This window comes from Oryzias latipes, chromosome 6 (assembly GCF_002234675.1).
Source record: "Oryzias latipes chromosome 6, ASM223467v1".
In the NCBI taxonomy this organism is placed as follows: Eukaryota; Metazoa; Chordata; class Actinopteri; order Beloniformes; family Adrianichthyidae; genus Oryzias; species Oryzias latipes.
In genome coordinates, this window is record NC_019864.2 from 17,628,124 (window position 1) to 17,649,302 (window position 21,179).

The following is a 21,179-nucleotide window of genomic DNA, read 5'->3' on the forward strand; positions in this document are numbered from 1 at the left end:
TGTGGGATCGTAGAACTGTATAAAGGATACAGAGCGAGGAGCTTTGGTTTGTATGAGGAAGTCTAGAGTGGCAGAGAAATAGGTTGGAGTTGTTCAGGACTTGTATGAGAGCTGGAAGACAGTGATGAGATGTGTTGTAGGAGTGACAGAGGAGTGGAGGTGGGACTAAACCAAGGATCAGCTTTGAGCACCTTCTGCTTGCTGTGACGGTGTCCAAAGTCCAGAGCAATAGAAAGTGTGGGAATGAGTTGTCAACTCAACTTGAGTGTTAGCAGGTGGGAAAGGGTGGAGGAAGATTTCAGGCATGATGTTTGCTATAAGAATGTCAGCAAGAATGACAGAAAATGGTATAAAAGACTGTAGAGACATCTACCATATTTTTGGTTTAGAGACAATGGTTCTGAAAGGGAGACAGAGGACAGAGCTGGAGGTAGAAGAGCTGAAGATGTTGAGGTTCTCTGAGAGTGATGAGGGAGGATAGGATCAGGGATGAATAAAACTTTTTGAAAAATAAAGCCAAATGAAAATGGTTTGGGCTACATTCAGAGGAGGGACTGTGATTATTTTACTGAAGTGATGCCAAGGTTAGAGCTGGATGAAAGAGGTCTAGACTAGAGGAAGACCAAAGAGGAAGTTCATGGATGTAGTCAAGACGGACATTAGGGTGGGGGGGTTGTGACTGAGGGGGATAAAGAAGGTAGGGTTAGATGGAGTCAGACCTCAGATGGAGCAGCCAAAAGACAAAGCAGAAAAAAACCCTGCAAAAGCAGAGTAAATAACCTATCTAGGAGGAAGGGGACATAGGTCATATATAGATCAGATCATAGATCGGATAGAAGGAAACAGATGACCATGACAAGCCTGCTGACCAAAGGACTTAACTTTTGCATTATGCCCGTTTGAAATAAAAAGAATCCAAACTTATGTTCATCTCAGAACATCACAGACCCTGGACTCTTTTAAAGCCCTTTTAAAGAAATTTCTATTTTAAAAAGCCTATGATTGCTAAAAGTTTTTATTTTTTGTTTGTTAAGTGCTACTTTTATAGTGTTAAGCCAGTTTCGTGGTAAAATGTGGACTTTCCTTTTTCTTTTAATTGATTTTTTATTCATATCTTGTAGCACTTTGAGGTTTCATTTAATGAAAAGTGCATTATAAATAAAATCTATTATGGTGACGTCCTCTGTGATCATGATTGGGTCAGTCTCTGGCGCGGACAGTTCCTCAAAATATCGCTTCATCACATCAACCTCAAGCCTGGTTTCCACGCTGGTTCCTATTTCTATTTGAGTTTTAATTAGGTGAGCATGTTTTTTGGGGTAAAATAAAACCTATCTTATGTTAAACATCTGTGTCCTCCTGCTATTCTGCTTTGGTACTTAATGACATAATCACCATCTAACTTATTAATCAGAAACAAAACTTGAAATTTCTCTTTTAAGCGTGAATTTAGTCCACTTAGTCCATGTGTTTGGACTTGGAAGAAAGGAGTGCAGTTTCCTTGAAATTGAGTGAGATGCTTTGTTTGAAAAAAAAAAAAAAAAAGAAGTAGTTGGGGCCAAAGGTGCTTTGCAAAGCACCAACACTTGTCAGCATTACAATGAGCGGTGCTGAAAAGCCAATCTCAAATTGCACCCTGAGAGGTTACCTTGCATTCACAAGCTACCTTCCCATGAACAGCCACTCAATGACTGGAAAAAAAGCCTGAGGATAAGAAGGTGATGTAAACGCTACTCTTAAGTGATGAACCTTAACTGTGTACACTTCAAGGTCCATTTGTTATAGGCAGACACATAAACAATATTAATGAGCTGGAAATAAAACTCAATTTTCACAAAACAACAGGCGTTGGGGCAGTTCTCTGGACAAAATGAGTGTCTGTTTGTCTTTAAGGGAGTAAGGGGAAACACGCACCACTTCTTCATCAGACAGCTCCCGTCCCTGGATGCTGCTACTGTCTCGCACAGCCTGTTGGTGCCTCTTGCCCTTGGTGTGGCTGAACAGGTGCACCTCTGAGGTGATCTACGAAGACAAACACAGCAGTCAAAGGTCAGCTCAGCAAACACAAAAGAAGCAGAGGCAGGAAGAGGTCACCAGGACCCATAGAGTTACTGCAGTGATATCATTTACCACTGTCACTCCTGGACCTCAGTTTTAAACATTTGCAGCACAATTCAGGCCAAATCATATGTCAAAAACCCGTCACCTTTAGCATTTTGGCATTGAAGGGCAATAGAGAATGCATTGTGTTGTGTTTTGTCACTCAAAATGACTAAAACACACCCCATCTGACAGATGCTAGCTGACACCAATAACAAATTATCATAGATGTCTAAATAAATAGTGCTGTTGCTCTGACAAATAGCTATGACAAGAGGCAGGTGTGTAGTCAGAATTGTTTTTGTTCCATTTCTGGAAACAAGCCCATTCGAGATGGTTTGTGTTTAATGTCATTAAATAAAGTGCTCGCTGTGGTGGACCCATCCGTGATCTCTGGTGTCCGATGTCAGCCAAGGTTATCTAACATTTTAACAAGATTCCCTCTTTCGCCCTCGAACCCTCCTCCTTATCTGATGCTGCATTGAAGACTCAAGGTGTTCCATCCCTGTTGTCATGGCAGCCAGTTAATCGGAGATAAATGTCTCTGCTTGTTCAATTTGTTGCCAGATGCTTAAAAAAAATGCATAATCATATCCACTCGTAAACCTGTTCAATCATTTACCGTAAATGTGTGTTTTTCCAGAAATCCTTGGAACCACCATCATATCAGCATTTTAATGTCTACACGGCTAGCCAGTGAGCACAGCTGTTCAATGGCATTGGCTGCTCATTTCATTAAAAAAATTGAAAAGAAAAAAGTGTGAAGTAGCAGGAAGAACACATTTTTGCTATGGAATTAAAAAAGAACACTAAACATTGTGAGGTGCTGTAAAGTTAGACAAATAAAATAATTTGAAAACTGCATAAAAGTAGTCAAAAATTAATAACAGGCCACACAACACACAAATCTTCACATACCACAACGCCACATAATGAGCACTGTTTCTTGCGCTCGTACGGTGTCATTTTGGGGGCGTAGTCCGTGTTTGCGTGTCGGCCGCTGCTGAACTCTGCGGCCTTCTCCTTCCTCTGCTCCATCTGCTCCATATGCCTGCGACTGCTCTCGTCGTGCTGTGGAGGAAAGCAGACACTGTGGGTCAATCGGGGAAATGAGGATTCCTAAATATGATCTGCCTAAAATGAAAAAAGGAGTGCAGTATAATCTTGCCTTCATCTGAATTTTCTTCTGGAGCTCCTCCATGGCTTCCTGTTGGGCCGCACTGAGAGCGGCCAAACGCTCCTCACGATCTCTTTAAACAAAAAGCAGCGTTAAACAGTAAAAGAAAAAATGGTTGTTTTAATAAAAAACAGTTGAAAGTTTGAATTTTAAATGTTGAAAAGCATTGTACAGTTCAATCTTCAGAAAGCAGAAAATACTCTTTAAAACTTTGCACATCTTGTAATTTTATTTAGATAATCTGACCATTTTTCATGTTATTCCACATGGATTATAGTCACAGAGTTAAAGCAAAAGTAGGTTTTTGAATTTTTAAATATGTTAATAAAATCTTCAAAATGGAAAAAGGAATGAGATAATTAAAAGCTATTGTCTGTTGTTTCAGGGTTTTTTTTGTCTAATGCGGTAAATGGTTTCTGTTTTTCTTTTTTTTGCATTTGGCAGGTCATTAAATGAAGCACAAACCTTGCCCTTTCCCGTGCTGCATCTTCCCTCGCCTTCTCCTTCTCCTGCCGCTGCAGCTCAATGCGGGCCTCCTGCTCCTTCCTTCGTATCAGCAGCTCCTCCACCCTCGCCTGCCGCTCTGCTTCCAAGACCCGCTTACGTTCCTATTGAGGAGTTGCAGCTATGTTACCATGTGAATCGGATAGGAAGAGTAATATATGTGCCAAAAAGAATCTACAGCACATACTTGAACAGCTTCGTCTCTAGCCTGCTTCTCCTCTTGTCTCCTCTGTCTTTCTTCCTGTAGCTCATTGAGGCGTAGCTCATACTCGCTTAACTTTGCCAGGGCATCATGTCTCTTATTTTGGGCTTCCAGAGTGTTAATAAAAGCTATTTCATTCACCTGTTGAAGGAAAATAAATCCCACAACTATAAACGGATCGGAACAGAAAGTCTGTAAATTTGCGAGAAACTCTGGTGTATATGTTAAGGATTCCTTTCTTTACCTTGGCCTCTTCCTCCTGCGCTTTCTTTACAATCGCTTGGAGTTGTAACTCCCTCTTAAACTCTGCATGAAGCAGCTTTTCCTCCATCATCTTTCGACGTTGCTCCAACAACTCTTCTTTCCATTTCCGCACATCCTTCTCCTGCAGAAAAGTGAAAGACGTGAAGACAGAAAAATGTACAATAGTGTCTTAAAGGCCAAACTAGTTTTTATTAAGTCTTTGTCCCTTCAAGTGTGTCGATGTGGAATTATTAAACGGTAAGTACAGCTCTGTGAATTTGTGCGGTTGACCCAATTTATTCAAAGATATCAAGTCCTGCTTAAAAACAAACTCATGAAAGGCTGTTGATTTTGGCTGAAGGTTTTTCTTCTGACTGCCTGCAGCCAGCTGGCTTGGATGAGACTGGAAAGGTTTGTAATATTTAGTGAACCTATCGAACAGTCTGCTGACAGAAGCTCTCATTGAGAGCCAGACAGAGTTTGGCCTACATGAAGTTTCTTTCAGGTGCTGTCTGTCTGCGGCTTGGCATAGCTTACTTACTCTCTCCATGAGCTTCTGCAGTTTGAATGTCTTTTCCTCGCGGAGTTTGTCCCTCAGCTGCTGTGCTTTCAGCTGTTTCTCCTCATGTTTCTTCTTTGACTCTGCAATGGTTCTGTCCAAAATATCGAAACAAATCGCTCATTTTTCTCCTCCTCTCCGTCAGCAACAGCTGACACAGACTGTAACAGACACTAGAGTTTGCTTTGACATTCTGGGTGGGAATGGTAATAGAACAAAGTTGCTCATATGGCTTCCTCTCAGGATGTTGAGTTACAGAAAAGAACACAAAGAACAAGGATACAGAGGCTGTGTACCTTTTGCGTGATGGTGAGGATAGCTTCTCGTGCATGTGGATTCCATGTCCTGGGGGCCGCGCAGGTTCCTCTTCTACTATGTCTCCCCAGGAGGTACTCTGACGCCACGGCTCTCGAGCTAAAAAAAAAAAAAAAAAAATTTTTAAAAATAAACGTTGTGCGTCATCTTTATTGCCGCTTTAGATCTTCACCTTCCATACCATCAAAATCGGCCAGCATGTCACTCCATTCCATATTGGCTCCATAGCTACCACAGGCAATACTAGTCTGTAACGAAGATTTGTTGTTGCATTAGTTCACAATTATAAAAAAAAAAAGGAACTGTAAACATCAATGAAAGTAATCATTATTATTCTTACAGAAAAGTCGCTTTCATTGTCAGTTTCCAGGTCGTTGTTTTCAGCCTGAATCTCTCTGGTTAGCTGCTCCTCCTCTGCAATCGCGCTAGCGATCGCCTCCTCGTTGGCCTTCTCCAGACGGTCTGCAAGCTCCTCTTTCTTGGCCAAGACTTCTGCCATTGATTGGGGCTGAACGCATGCCAATTCAAACAGACACACACATTTTATGTACATTAAAACCGAAACACTGCAAAATGAATTGTGTCAATACAGAAAACTTCGTTTCCATAAGTCTAATAGTCCAAAACTTGGTCATAAATTCTGCTGAAAACTAAAACTAGGAAATATTCCATTACAGATAATACAAAAAACTGACATGTTTATTTAAATTTCTCTTTTTTTTTTAGCTTCTAATGTTTTTTTTTTTCTTTTTTAACAAAGGCAAATAAATGCAACAGTATAATAATTGTTTTTTTGGCATTAAAACTAAATTTAAACACAAAGTCACCACAAATTTCACAAGTGCGGGAAATGTCATGCAGGGACATCAACAGTGAGGATGAGAAGGGAGGACGAAGGCAGCAGATGGAACTGGAAACTTACTCAAAAATGGGCTCAACCTTTAGGTGTTCATGCATTTTACTGGCTTTATGTTTAAGAAAAAAGAACTGTGTTACATAATCTCAGGGCAGCAAACACTTGAAATAGAATTTGGAGGTGAATAAGAATTTTATTATGGGATTTGTATGAGCAGATCAAACGGAGAGCTGTCTACATCCCAGTCATCACCTGCAGAGAAGTAGGACTAGCAGAAGAAAAGGGTGTTCCTCTAACACACACAAACAAAAAAACTTTCTGATGCTCCCCTAATTAAAAAAAGAAGGAAAAGAAACATTCTGAGTGCTGTGTTAAAGCTCTCCAAATTAAGATTACTTTTAGGAAAGACCTCTGGAGACCTCAAATGAGTACGAAGATCATCTGGTCACAGTTATTCTTAACAGTGAATTGGGCTACAATACCACTACATAAAGTTTTGCAGCCCTGCCGCACTTTTGGTCTTGAGGTTTCCTAAAATTGACTTTGTTTAGACGATGACGGACCCTTGGGGATTCCCGCCGTCTCAGCCCTTCCCTCCTACTGCTCCTCCATCTCTCAGCACTCACAGTAGAAAGCTCTGTGGGGTCCAGTACACTCTCCAGTTTCACCACTGCCATGGGAGTCTCAGCTTGTCCTGGAGCAGATGTCGCCATGCCCTTCGAGGCGCCCCCCATAGCCCCAGTGTCCCCACAGGACACCGGATTACTGATCCCTTCCTCCTGGGGTGGGTCAGTGCGGCTTGTAATAGCCACAGAAGGCACAGCAAGTAACACGGCAGTGTCAGTTGGTGGGAACGTGGGTGCTGAGGGGATGCCTTCTGATGCTGGGGATGGGGTAAGAGATGCTACAGGGGGAGGCTCGTCTTCACAGGTGGCGTTGGCACACTGCCCTGAGTCCTGTACATTCTCTGCTGGGGGCTGCACCAACAGGCACACACAAATTCCATTAAGGACATGCATATTGCAGGCAAAATTACTCAATGATCAACAAAAACATTAACACCAGATCATGCAGTGAAGCTGAGGGATATTGCACAAAATCAAGATAAGTGACTGAGGAAGAGTCTTTTCAATATACTAGCTAAACTTATCCTTTATTTGTTTGTTCAATGGAAAGATCAAGTTTGATTTTGCATAGGTATTTGTTTCTTCTGTGCCCTCTGTGTTGAGACTAAGCAGTAAGACTCATTTGCAAATAAGCAGACATAAGGAATGAGTCAAGTCCTAGTTAAAGGTAGTCCTAGTGATTGATCTTTTAGATTTGCTGTCTTGTCTTTACTATGTACAGTCGATTCATTCATTTCTGAACCCATGGAATCCCTTTTGGAGCCACAGGATTGCTGGAGCCTATCCCAGTTACTCATGGACAAAGGCGGGGTACACCCTGGATGGGTTGCCAGTCCATTGCAGGGCCACACAACTAAATGTACACTCTTATACACACCTATGGGGAAAATTTGGAAAAAACATCAATTAACCTATGACGCCTGGGTGGAGGCTGGAGTGACCGGAAAAACTCAAACATGCACTAGGAGAACATGCAAACTCTACACAGAAAGGACCCACCCAGGATTCAAACCAAGGTCATCTCTCTGTGAGAAAACACCACCCTTCCATCTTATGCTGGGAAGATCCCTTCAAAACGGGATTAATTTGATTTAGAGTCATAAATTCAAAATGATTTGAATTAATATATAGGGGAATAATCAATGAAATTATGCATTCTAACCTCAAAAACTAACACAAACGTTGTTGCCATTAAAAAAAAAAAAAAAAAAAAAAAAGAATTTCATGAAAAATTAGATTAACTAAAATAAAATCAGTTTATTAAACCAACCAAATGATTTTAAACCCAGCCCTTCAGGTTAAGTGAACACACCAGTTAGGCCTGGGCGAAAAATGGATTGAATAAATCAGTTCAAATTTTTTGTTACGGCCGATAACTAAAATAACTAATTTGAGTTTTTGTGTAATGGAGCCTTTTTGGCTCCCCGGAGCTTCCATAGCATTGGGGAAAAAATCAGAAATCGAATTTAAAAAAAAAAAATAGGAGATTTTATTTTTAGGCCATATCACCAAGCCCCAACTCCAGTAACAAAGCAGTTAAATACAGAATAAAAAATAACAGTCGCAGCTTGATAAGAATTTTTATGACAGATTCAATAATTAACATTTTAGATCATTCTGTCTGCAAAAATTGTTTAATCACTTCATTACCTTTTGAAAAAGACTTAAGACATATGTAGTGTGTTTTTTCCCATCAGTTATTCAATGATAAGTTTATTGAATTTTTTAAAGCCTTATTGTGAATATGCTCCAAACCTATTTTAATGTACCTGCATCTTTTTGTCCTAGTTTGGCAAGAATAATCCAGAACAACTTGAAAGATTCAGACTATGTCAAGTCTGAATCTTTCCTCTTACTTGAATCTTACCTTTGAACTTTTGTGCAATACACCTTCAGTTCTAACATGCTGTAAACATCCATTGATGATGAATTTAGGGAGACAGAGCAGCAAAAATACATGTTTGCATTTCTGCATAAGCTGTTGAAGGTTTCACACTCTTCTCAAGCGTGTCTAGATTCATCTTCTGTATTTATTTCAGTACAATAAAAATTTGACTTTTTTTTTTATGTCAACATCCAATCAATGGCTTCAAAGCCGATATCCCCGTCTGGTAATATTATGGAGCCCAAAACAAAAACACATGCGGCTGATAAAATGATATAGTGTTACACTGCTCCATGTGAATAATTGATATGTGGGGGCAGAAAGACAACACAAGGTACTCAATGTTAGTACCTCCATTATGCCCTCATTGTCTGGGTGTTCAACCTTCACCAGAGGGTCAGGCTCTGCAGAGACTGGCTGTCCAGTGTCAGCCTGGATCGCTTCCTTAACTGAGGGAAGCTCAGGACGGGGGTGCTGCTCTTCCTGTGGCACCACAAGTGACCGGTTACACTTGGCACTGTCCTGCTTTGGGTTGACCTGAGCCACGACAGGGCTGACCTTGGCCACTATAGCAGCAGAGCGAGGTTTGGCGGTACGGCCTCGATGTACCGTCTCCCAGCCCTCAGCATCTTTTTTACCTAAAAAATGTGTAAAATATTAATGAAAGGAAGAGTAATTTGAGGCGCATACCAAAGAGAAAGTGTCTTACCAGGTTTCTCTGCAGGGAAAACATTGGGTTGACTGTTGCTGTTGTCAAACTTGGTGCACTTTACTCTGTCTGCCCAGCTGGGGCCCGTGTGGGACAGCCGAGCTGCAGCCAGTGTTGATGGAGGACCGCTGACCAAAACATTCATACAGAGACTAAGCATGAGGACCAACAAATCTGTACCGGCAAAACTTTAAATCCTATTAAATCCGGTTTCCCAGCAGGTCCTTCTGTGCTGTCTGCCGAAAACACTTCAGTCTACTCAAGACAGTCAATCTAACCGCTCCCGGGAGGCTCCAGTCCAAGACAGCACGAAACTGTATTGTACAACAGGCCTCTGTCATGATCAATATCCATTTCCTGGAGCTTCAGGTTACAGAGCAGTGCATATATTGAACAGATGCTTCAGCAGTCTTTAAGAAACACTTCTGTCTACACTTCCCACTGATTCTGTGCCTCCAAAGCAGGAAATTCAAGAAACTGAAAGTAACAATCCTCCAAAAGAAGAAAAAAAAAAAAACAACCTTTTGTTAAATTATTTGTAGACAACATTTTCAAACCTTAAAAAAAGCATTCTACATATTGACTAACCTACAATGGGATGACAGAGAGTTTAGAAATAGGATTTGAGATAACAAGAAAGAGAACTTACCCAAAGTTTAGAGCACGGCGTGCACCTGTAGAAGGTACTACTCTGTCTGATGTGGGGCTCTGCATCACATGACGCCCTGGAGACATCTTCCTCACCTCCCAAGCTAAAGAGGTGGGCCTGAGCACAGTGAAAAGGCCATACATTACTTAACACTGAATCAAATGAGACTTCCGGCAGCTAAACAGGAACAGGCTTGACTCACACATTCAGTACATTAGGCTGGCAGCTGATTTGTAGAAGAAATGAAACGTTTAGGCTTCGGCTTGTCTTATCGATTACAAGTACACTTTAAATAAAGACATCGGAGCAGGCACTAGGAATTTAATTGCCGAGACAATTTACTGCTCCAGTGGTCAATGTGTTAAAGAGAAGCCAATAAACCCTTGGAATTCTTTAATTTAAAGCCAAGAGTATTGATCCATTCCTGTTTGGGATTTAAAGCCAGGAAACACACTGAAGCCCCTTTAAGCTTTTCTGCATGGAAAATTTTCAAAAGAGCCAAGGTGAAAGAAGCAAAACATTAGCCTAAGCTCACCTGTTCTGAGCATCGGTTTTCTCCAACTTCTCCTGAAGCTGGATCCAATCTATGAGAGCTTTGAAATCCCGGACATAGTTGTCCAGCATCATCAGTACCTCCTGCAGACAGCAGAATAATGAAACCGAGCAGATGAGCATGATTGTTTTCTAGAAAACTGTGAGACACAAACAATGAAAAAATGTCTAAGAGATAAAATAAATCAGAAAATATCACTCTTTTTTTTAACACTTCTTGACAAAGAAAGGGGAAATTCATATTTTAAGAAAGTTTCTCAAAACAGTAGCTGGCAGTGTGCGCAGAGACATCTCCTTGAAATATATTTGAGGAAGAACAGAGAAGGCAAATTCCACAGAGGAGATGCCCGTTATCTGCACTTGGCCTGACTTACAGCACTGGTTATACAGAAGCGGTAAGCCGTGAGGGGCTTTTTCCCAGCGCACTAATGAAACAGGCAAAAGTGATTGATGGGAAGCGTGAAGGGAGTGGTAATTGAGAGTAAAGCTCCACAGTGCTTTTAGTTAATAGACAAGTCAAGCCAGTGAAAGATGTGTCCAGCAGCAGGCCTGATGATTAGGGCTGGTTAACAGTCAGAATGCCCAGCTATGGTCCTGTGTTCATTTGGTAATGAAGGCTGGGATGGATGAAGATTCATACACCGATTTCACATGCTAACATCCCAGATATAAAACATACATGTTACAATTTATATAAAATTATTTATATATGTTTAAAAACTCACTAGATTCCTTTCCTGGAGTTATTAATAATTTACAACATAAATAAAAAATGAAAAGAAAATGTAGGCCAAAGTCAGAGTTTTCCCATAATAATTGATGAATAAAAAAAGATCTCATTTAAAAATTACACTTTAAAATTGTTTAAAAACTTTAGCAGGAAATCCTAGAAAAGTGATATTATCATCTGTTTTATTGGGGGAACATTTTCCCTCTGAGAGGAAAATAATATCACACCAGCACTCAGGTTTTCACTCAATATCGCACATTACTGTAACACAGCTTTGGTAGATAACTCCACATCACTTCCTGATGATGATTATATTCATATGCTTTAGTTTGACAATGCCAGGCCATTTGCACGAGCGTAAACAACATTGGCTGCCCACAGCCACACTGGGGGATTGCGGCTGGGGGCAATCAAAGCACTCTGCTTCTACTCTGGATGACTTCATCATTTATCAGTGTCCATTAAGCCCAACCTGGGTGGGAAAAGGGATTATGAGCAGCGCCCAGCTTCATACCCATTAGACAGCCTCAGAGTGTAGAGTGATAAAGTGGTATATGAGGGGAAGGGGAAGGAGGAGAGGGGGAAAAGGGGGGTGGGGGACTCTTAGCAGCCTGTTGTTTGACACTTGACAACCAACAGCATGCTTATCACACCACAGGGAGCTGCGCTGTGGCACTGACTCCATTCTCACCTTACCGTTGGGAACTGGCCTACGGTGCTGACCACAGACCATCGCCACATTCATGCTCAGCATAATGCAGCATGGCAGAAGACTCAATAAAATATGGAACGGAGAGTATAATGTCAAGGAGCCAACATGAGGCTGCACCAAAGCAGGGTTCACTCTTCTATGAGCCAACAAATAATATAAAAGGGGAATGAAACCTGTAATCCTAAAAGTTTGCCTCTGACATAAACAAGGACTTCATCTCCTTTTAATAGATGGGGATTCTTCAAAGAAACTAACCTTGCATTCCAAGACGCTTTGATCCGATTCACACGTGACATAAATCTCATCCACAGCTCGACGCAGGTTCTCAAAGAGGAAAGCCCAGTAGCGCGCTCGTAGGTCTACTTTTCGCGGCTGTCTGACCTTGGTGGGGCTCTTCTCTGGGCCCTTGTCCAGTAAGGCTCCCGCTGTGCCTTTAATGTCCACCCCAGCATTCTGTGTGGAAGAAAAAGAATGAATGCTACGTTTTTGATTGACTCGATAAACGGGTAGGGGAAAGTTTTTTTTTTTCTTATTCTTATATACCATCATTCTTATGTGACTGGATATATGCAAGTCATCTGCAACCTCTTTGGAAAATTATTGTTTTTAGGAGACCCTACATTTCTTTATTATTAACTGAAAAACACATTCACTAAAACAATTATGAGAAACTGCAAGAAAGATTAGCCATAAAATACAGCCATAAAAATACAAGAAATTTGGAAAAATAAAAATAAAATTATTTTAAAATATCCTCAAATTCTGAAATGCTGACATCTTTGTGTGTCTTTCTGCAAAGCTCCGTTTGGCCCCCAAACTGATTCTTTTGAAAATAAATTATATTTGTAAGGAGTCCGATTTAAAAAATAAAAAAACGATTTAAATTGAAAAGTATGGTTCGATACGAATAGATCATCTTTAAATCGCAACATAACCTAAACATTGTTTTTTATCTGTTGATTATTAAATATAAAGTGGGTTTTCTGATAAAGTAAGTGCTACTGGAGAAAATATATAAAAGAATATTTTTTTTGAGTAATTAGTGAATCAAAATTATATTGGAAATTTCATTTAACTTACATTCAAACAATATGCAAGATTACATGAATTTACTTTTTTTTTTTAATAAAACTTTTCTATATGGTTAATTCTTCTCTCATACTGCAATATACCTTCTGCTGTGTTGATATTTGGGGAAATCCTTATTTTAAAAAAAAGCCTTATTTTCCACATCAATAAATATAGTCAACCATTCAATAAAATCATTAATCTTTAAAACAGTTTTTTTCTAATATAAACATCTATGATGTTGTTAGTCTTCATAATGCTATAATATTGAACAAAGTTAAAAAAAGGTTATCGCCAGAAAACATGCATTTGTTTCAATTAAGAGAAAATAACTATGATCTCAGGGGTTTAGATCATTTAAAAAATAAAAATGACATGTTAAAGGTGTGAAACTGTGGAAATTATGTATAGATGGATTCCAGAGATGAAACTTCATTTTATATTTTAGGAAACTATTTAAAAATGTAGTCATTAATAAATATGGAAGGGGAAACCTACCGGTAAGAGTTTTGTATGTGAATATTAGTCGTCTAAAAATGTATCATTTTTTGTTCTATTACACCCCTAAGAACTATTTAAAAACAGAGTTATAATTAGAGTAGGCACAATAAGCTAAGGCTTCAGCCTACGTATTTTTGGTAAAATATTTGCTATGTGGTAATAACTGAATATGTACAACTGTACTACACAACTATTTACAGTACTTAAAATAGAATAGAGAAAATAAACAAAACCAATCAATTTTATTAGCTTTTGCTCTTGAGAAAAATAAATTTTCATAAAAATGAACAACTTAGTCTAAGAGAATAGATCACATGACTTTTACAAATACAATTGCATACACTCAATCCAGTAAGTAAAATACATTGACAAACAGCGCCCTCGGGTGGAGAAAAGTGGAATTCCAACCTGCTTTTTGTTCTTATGTTGTCCAGAATTAATTCTCTGAAATCTGGAACTGCCGCTGGAGTTGCCTTTGGATTTAACTGTTTGGGGGGGAAAAGTAGAAGAAAAATCAAGAAAATCTGTGTATTTAAATTTTTTGTAAAATAAAAAAGTAACCAAAAAAAACTGCAATATGTGAAGGCCCTTATGACGGGACAAACTAACTATTGGAATCAAAAGCCCCTTCCTTGCTTCTTTAAACACAATCCTGTCATGTCAGCTTTCTAGTCAAACACACCTAACCAGTTAATGAGCAGTATGCTCAGTATTCTCACAAGGGTCACTGGAAAACAAGATGACAGTGGCCTTTGAGGCCAGGAGTTGGTCACCTGAGGGTTAAGCGCAAAAAGGTTTGATCATTCAAGCTTCACTGCTAGCAAATAGTTTATCAATAGGAATCTGTCTATATTTTGACTGACACAAGTGGAATGATAAAGACTAGTATGACAAACTTATTTTGAATGAAACAAATGTTAATAAAAGATTAAACCCTGCTTGTAATGTATAGCACCATGTACTACTTTTATGAAGGTAACAGTCTAATGTGACTACCTGTTACCAAAGCAAGACAATCTTATGCCATAGTTCTTCTCTGCAAGGCTTTAGAAGTTTTTCTTTGGATCCGAACTACTTTTTTTTTTAAAGTTCTACAGTCAAACTGGCCCAGTTATTCTCTCGTCTATTAAGATGTCATGATCCCTTTACTTTGGAAGTAGTCAAATTTGAAGGGAAGGGCAAATAACCTCTAAGATGTGTAAATCCTCCTCCTCCTCCTTTTCTTCACTAAGTTCCAAAGATCTCAGCATTCATGTCCAGCTCCAGAGCCACCATCACAATCTAGACTCCAGAGAACTAGCTGTTCTTCACTGCATTCACACTATGGGGTTATTCGAGAACAAAAGCATCTTTCGTGTCTCCTTATTAACATTCTAACTGGCAAAGACAGTCAAGTCTGGCAGGGAAACAAACCAATACCCCTGAAGGCTGATAAAGGTGGATCCCCAAATGGTTCAAACAAACTGAGATTAGGCTGTCACGCATCACCTAGGACCTTTTACAAACATGCCACAAGTTTATGTTGCATGCAGCAACCAACCTTCCTCCTCTTTGCTCTCAAGAGGCACACTCCAGGCGATGAGGTTTCGAGCAGCACGGCCCTCTTCAGCGACTATCCTGCGAACTTTGTCGTGGCTGTTGGAGCGCTGAAACGAGGCCTGCAAAACAGAAGGAAGGAAGATCTCACAGCATTTTTCCAGCATGGGAATTGTCTTGATGATTTATCAAGCAAATATATGATACGGTGCCATTCAAGTAAAAGGCGCCTTGCCATTAAATGCAGTATTGCTCAAGTATAACAAGCGTTTTATGACATCTTTGCAGCCAGGGTTTGATACTACCAAATTGAACACCTTCACTAAAGTCGATTATGTAAGTTTGCTTCCTCCCGCTCCCTTTAAAGCAACTGAATTAATGAAACCCTAATTAAGAAACTTAACATTTAAAAACTTAATATTTAACGGATTCAATATGTATTTATAAGGGCAAATATGTCTGTTTATGACAAAGAGTAATCAAATGTCATCATTTACTTGCGCTTGTGTGTATTTGTGCGTATGGATTTATCTTCTTTTACTTTTTGATTTCTTTTATTTTCCAATCCACACATGACTAATTATCCATACAAGTTTTGATGTGTACAAAAATATATTTCTTTTGTTTGTCTCCATTTTATTTTTGTTTTGATTGCTTGAAATAAAACAATTTCATTTTCAATATTATTAGAAAAAAAGGGGAACATTGTGTATTAATATTTTATCCAAAGAATTCAAATGGGCAAGACTTTCAATAACCCACAAAAGTCTGGTAAATCTGTTTTTTTGCATTAAAGACCCATTCGTTGTCTTTTGATCCATTTTAAAAGCGTTCACAGTGGTCTTTTAATTATGATTATGACGTTTTTAGCCAGCTGCAGAGCAGGAGTTCATTAGAAATTCATATCTTAGTTGTGAATAACATATATCATAGTTCATATCTTAGATTGGGGGAGAGCAGAGCAGAGGAGGGAGCTTGTGGCCCGCCTACTGTATTTTTTACATCACAAATGTGTTCTTTTTCAACATTTTTTCTTCTGATTAACAAGAATTTAAAATAAAGAAAAATAGTCAGAAAAGCTATTTTGAACTTATTTTTTTGGGTACATGTCTTCCATCATAAAAAAAAGCCACAAGAACATGTTAAAAACACCCAAAAATATTTTTAAGAAAATTAGGATTATGAATATGTTGACTCAGATTTTGAGTGACTACTAAGTTGTTCATATAATGACTACATTTGGTCCAAAGATTCTAACTTAAAAGCACAAAAATCCTCATTTGTAGTTGTGGACCAGGACCACTGTGGTACACAGCATTGTAAGTGGATGGGAGAGGTTTTTCTGGCACAGACCGTGACAAGAAACAGCTCGAGGCACACAGTCTGAACGGAGTCAGTGCAGAAAATGCATCATGGTTGACCTGCACATTGGATATGCATCAGTAAGCTGGGATGTCACCCCGGGTGGGGAAACATACTGTAAACCAAAACAAATAATGTCAGACTGCTCGCTCTTTGTATGCATCTGCAGCACATCAAGATGAACTTCTAAAAGTAGCTCTCCTCCACCTTCCCTTTACTCAAGCAGATTTTTATTTGAAAAAGAAAAAAAATCTACTTCTACTTACGGTTGTAGTTCTAATGCTCTGCATTTGTTTTATTACTTTTTGTACCACTTGTTCTAGAAAAAAAAAAGATTTTCAGCACATTATCAGTATCAAAAGATAAATGCATGAAAAGAAAAATTCATTTTGGGCATCAGCCGGTGTAAAACATCTCTACCAAAAAGTCTTGCTAACATTTTTCAGCTTTGACCAGACAACCACGATAAAAATACCAGGAAACAAAGTTATCGGTCACAACACGTTTAACATTTCAGACACACAAGCCGTGGACTGTGTTCAAATGCATAATTTTCTTTAAAATAAAAAAGATTATTTGCTGCATATTATTAAAGAAATGGAAGGTTTAAATATCTGATGTAAGTTTTGACCAATGTTTGTTTGAAAGTATCAGATTCCCATTTAATTCTACAGATCAGTGAAAGCCTTGTTGTTGCCAAAAAGACTAAATAAGAGGATGTTCTGTTTTTTTCAGTGTCAATATCTGTTAATACCAGAATTTGTCTTTTTACATCTTTTGTTAGCAGAATCTTGAAGTTTTAGGGTGTAAATAGTTGTCTTGCCAGTAAGAGTGGCTCTTACTTGAGTAAATATTAGGATTGTAGCGTTCGATATTCCTCCCTCTACCGGATGTAGAGGGAATCCTCTTCATCCGACCTTGACTGGAAACAGCCAGGTCAGATGCAGGAGGTCTTGAAACTGGTTGCTATTTTTTTTTTTTTTTTTAAATACCAGTTTACACCATTCTTCCATTAAACTGTAAATTCAATGAGCATGATCTCCGTAGCCTCTTCAGACCATAACACCACCTTCCACTTCAGTTTTATCTGGACTTCTTGAAGGAACTTTATCTTCCTCCCAACCTCATTTCCCATGAGCAGCCTTTGTCTTTTTTTGCCACTGTTCCTATTTCCCCACAGAACCTGCACTGTAGCTCCTCTCAAGCTCCACTTGCACAAATGTGCCAGGATGATGTGGAAGCCTCCAGTCACCGAAGGTCTGCTCAGGTATTTACCCTCAAAAGGAAGGGTCTCATTTGGTCTTGCTCCCTGAGAATGCTTTTCAATTCCTCTTCCAAGTTTTGTTCTTCCTGTTAAATGCTGACTCCTCTGTGTCCTACCATCACCCTTTAATGGAGGTGAGGTGTTCAGAAGCCTCGACCTTTTATGATCTCCTACCAGGCAGAATTAGCGTCCCACTTGCATCCTGATCTTGTGACAATCCCTGCATGTCTGACTTGCTCATTCTCAAAGCATCTGCAAGTAATTAAGACCCATTCGGAGCTTTAAACTTCTCCAGAAGACACGGCAAAGAAAGTTGGATTGGCCCGATCCCAATAAAGATCCACTCCAAGAAGGCCACCTTCACTGGTGTTTATTGATCTTCCTCTTTCCTTTAAATCTCATTATAGGACTTTCATAGGCAGTTAACAGCCATATGAGTCTTGGGAAGACCCCCTTTGGGTGGTGTCGTGCTTTAAACCTTCCAAAGTAACATCAGTAGTTTATATGCTATTTTGGCAGCTAAGTTATGCAAAAAAAAAAGAAGAAAAAAAAAGAAAGAAAAAATATCAGCAAACACATTTTTCACAGGATATCAGTCAATTTAATCTATGGTTTTATTGTGTTAATACTGTAACAAAAGTAATTTACAATCTAATATTTTATTAAGTCAAATGAACAGAAAAGGTCAGTAGGCATTTTATTTGTTGATAGCAAATGAGTCATGGAATGAGCAGATCCTTGGCTGCCTTTCACCAGCGCTACCACTGAAATGAGAAATCTACAGAGTAATTATTATTTCATGTCAAAATAAATAATTTAACAAGCACAAAATAAGTATGATTTTATGAAAAAAAAATCCCATCTATAACTCCAAGGCATGTGTAATGTGCTTATTGGGAGTTATGCGGGCAAAAAAACAGCATGTGTGTATTTGACTGATAATTTTAATGTCCCTAAGGGAGACACTCAGCTGACCTACTTTTGGTGAGCAAAATTCTTTACATGTCAAGTGGCATTGCTTGGCCTTTACTCTGGCAATTGGAGAAATAAAAGCTTACAAAGAGATAAAAGAAATCTAAACAAAAGCCCTTTAAAATGGACAGCAATGCACCTTTAAAAAGATTGAATGGTTATGTTGGTTTTCCTGGGCTGGGTTAACAACGAAAGACACAGCTTTCATAATATTTACAACTGGAAATGAAAAGTGCAGCAGCCAGTTCTGAAAAGAACAGGTTTACAGCAACATTGTAGATGCACTTAATCAGATGCCAAGAAGTCATCTCCTGGTCTGCATCGAAAAGGAACAAAGTGGAGCTTCAGCTTTCATTTTTAGCCTGGAAGTTCTTCCTCATGCAAGACAGAGCCCATTTATTCTATAGAGCCACATGCAAGGGGAAAGTATCGAGTTTCCCTTTTAGAAGGCTCTACAAACAGGCATCTCTTGCAAACCTCTTTAGGAAAGAAATGAAAAAAAAACTCACATTGGAGAATACGTACAGAATAGAAGTAGAGTCTGTAAGGAGGTTCCTCGTCTTTATCCGCGCCTGACATATTTAGCCCACTTCTTGCAACCTGTTTACCCTAACCAGGACTGCCATTTGTCCAAGGTGACATCGTCGTCTGACAGCAGGACCAAAATAACCCTCTACTGTGTAGTCCTCAGTGCTATAGCAACTTGCCCAGCTGTGTCAACTCCTCTTTCAAGAGAGACTGACAGAGGCGAGCGCTCAAAGGCCTGTCAAGTACTCTCGTTCATTTTGGCTATGCCGTCCAGAGCTTTGTAATCTAGTCTGAGCCCCCTGCACTCAGCTGAGTAAGCATCCACTTCTTGGGCCTAACTTAACGCCTGACACTCTCTCCAGCTTGCCGCTGCATGGAGCTTCCTACGTTTGCTTCTGCTCCTCTCCTCATCTCCCTCCGCTCTGCACCAGAGCCCCCACACTATCTGCTTCTCATCTCTTGCTCTCCCCTTCAACCACAACACTGCCCAGTCGTGTGTGCACAGCCGGTCTGCTGCTGTGGCCCTGCTGAATGGTGAGAGAGAGGCAGTAAAGCTGCAAGCTGGCATAAAAAAACAGTATGTACTATAAGTGATGAGTCAACTGCTACATGATGCATCATCATAATGAGGTGCAGACATAAATAAAGGTTGTTTTGAAAGTCTCACTCCAATCATAATTTGAGCTGTTTTAAAAGTGGTGCCAGTAGTCTTTTATTTTATGATTGTGCCGTTTTTAGGCAAACATCAAAAAGCCTGTGTTCATTTTTAGGACATAGGTTCAGCAGAGCGGCAGGAGTTCAATAGAGATTCGCCTTAGAGTTGTATTGGCACGGAGAAAGCCTGTCCTCATTTCCCATCATACCTGTTTTTACACTCTCTCCCACTATACAGCCCCTCACAACCCCAACTTAACATTACCGGTATGACAAAAATGTTTAGCAATATTTTACAGTTTTGAGCCAGAGTCCACCTTAGACAAAGACAAAGGAAACAAAGATGTACATGGCTTTGTCTGCAGTTGTAGTTTTTACGCAACAACTACGAGCTTTTTCAAACTGTAGTTGTGTTGTTTTTTTTTGTCAGCTCCCGATTCACCACGATCTGAATAAAGAAATACTCAAACCCAGTTTCACTCTTAATTCTCTTTATTCATATTCTCCATCATGAGGAAAAATGCTACAAGAACATGTTTAATAACACTAAAGACACAATTTGTATTGGAGTGAGTCTTTAAAGCGATAACCCTTCTTGTTATTCCTAAATAATTGTTCAAAAATGTACTTTCATATTTTAGTTCTTGATGTTTAGATCTTGGCAATTTTGATTTCATTACACACAATGGAAGTGATGTTCGTGCAATTTTCTTACATATTGAGATAAGTAGAGACATGTACTGTGTTTATGCATTAGAATAAAGAAAACGTTGTTATTCTATAAAATAAAATTAAAAAAAACTAATAGGAACAAGATAATACTATTATAACATGGGTTTGTTTATTACCATTTCTAATAATGACACTTTAGGATTAATATTGATCAAATAATTGATTGCCATTAATTCCATATATGAAAACATATAGTTTAAAGAGCTAGCAGTGACAGAAAACGGAAAAGAAATTTCAAATGACCATCATCATGTGGTGAAGCTAGCTTCACCTATACCCCAAAGCGCCTCTGTGTTTATCACTTAAGCATTCATTAGCAAGTCTGTTAAGTTTTACACATACCTTCAAAGATGTTATAGAGCCATTCTTACTCTTGCCTCCTCCGTGCGATGAGCCAGAGCTGTTGCTACCAGACCTTTCCCTCCCGTCTGCACCTTGGCTGATTCTCGGCCCAAGGCGATGCTGACCGGCGCCACGGCGTCGACCATCGTGGCGGCTGTCTTTGGACATTAGCCTGCTTTACAATCTCCGCTTACTTACACTGAAATAAAAACCTATTAACAAATTTGTATTTGTGTTAGCAATAATGGAAAAAACATGTCAGATAAATCCATGACAGTGCGCACAAGAGCAGGAAGTTCGTTAAGTTTACAGTTGTAATTGACGTTTGGATTATCCAATTAGAAAATAGAAATGCCCCAATGGCAATAGAGACAGCCAATCACAGGCGGTACAATTCAGGT

At 39.3% G+C, this 21,179-nt stretch overlaps 1 protein-coding gene across 4 annotated transcripts in view; it reads right to left on the minus strand.

Moving 5' to 3' along the window:
- scaper (S-phase cyclin A associated protein in the ER) overlaps positions 1-21,110 on the minus strand; it is a 56,932-nt gene extending 35,822 nt beyond the window's left edge. The window contains exons 1-20 of one of the 4 annotated variants that reach the window (XM_023955815.1): positions 20,779-21,110; positions 14,929-15,046; positions 13,797-13,873; positions 12,075-12,272; positions 10,361-10,461; positions 9,826-9,942; positions 9,177-9,304; positions 9,026-9,105; positions 8,819-8,950; positions 6,583-6,933; positions 5,441-5,608; positions 5,282-5,348; positions 5,082-5,199; positions 4,768-4,879; positions 4,228-4,368; positions 3,969-4,124; positions 3,743-3,885; positions 3,269-3,350; positions 3,019-3,171; positions 1,915-2,022 (exon numbers count right to left, since the gene is read on the minus strand). In XM_023955815.1, the coding sequence (XP_023811583.1) occupies positions 1,915-2,022; positions 3,019-3,171; positions 3,269-3,350; positions 3,743-3,885; positions 3,969-4,124; positions 4,228-4,368; positions 4,768-4,879; positions 5,082-5,199; positions 5,282-5,348; positions 5,441-5,608; positions 6,583-6,933; positions 8,819-8,950; positions 9,026-9,105; positions 9,177-9,304; positions 9,826-9,942; positions 10,361-10,461; positions 12,075-12,272; positions 13,797-13,873; positions 14,929-15,046; positions 20,779-20,946 (2,718 nt within the window). In that variant the 5' untranslated portion in view covers positions 20,947-21,110. Of the gene's footprint in view, positions 1-1,914; positions 2,023-3,018; positions 3,172-3,268; positions 3,351-3,742; positions 3,886-3,968; positions 4,125-4,227; positions 4,369-4,767; positions 4,880-5,081; positions 5,200-5,281; positions 5,349-5,440; positions 5,609-6,582; positions 6,934-8,818; positions 9,106-9,176; positions 9,305-9,825; positions 9,943-10,360; positions 10,462-12,074; positions 12,273-13,796; positions 13,874-14,928; positions 15,047-19,047; positions 19,536-20,778 lie in introns of those variants that run through there. The other 3 variants (XM_023955814.1, XM_023955816.1, XM_023955817.1) reach the window with 3 other exon arrangements.
- Between the last annotated feature and the right edge of the window lie 69 nt (positions 21,111-21,179).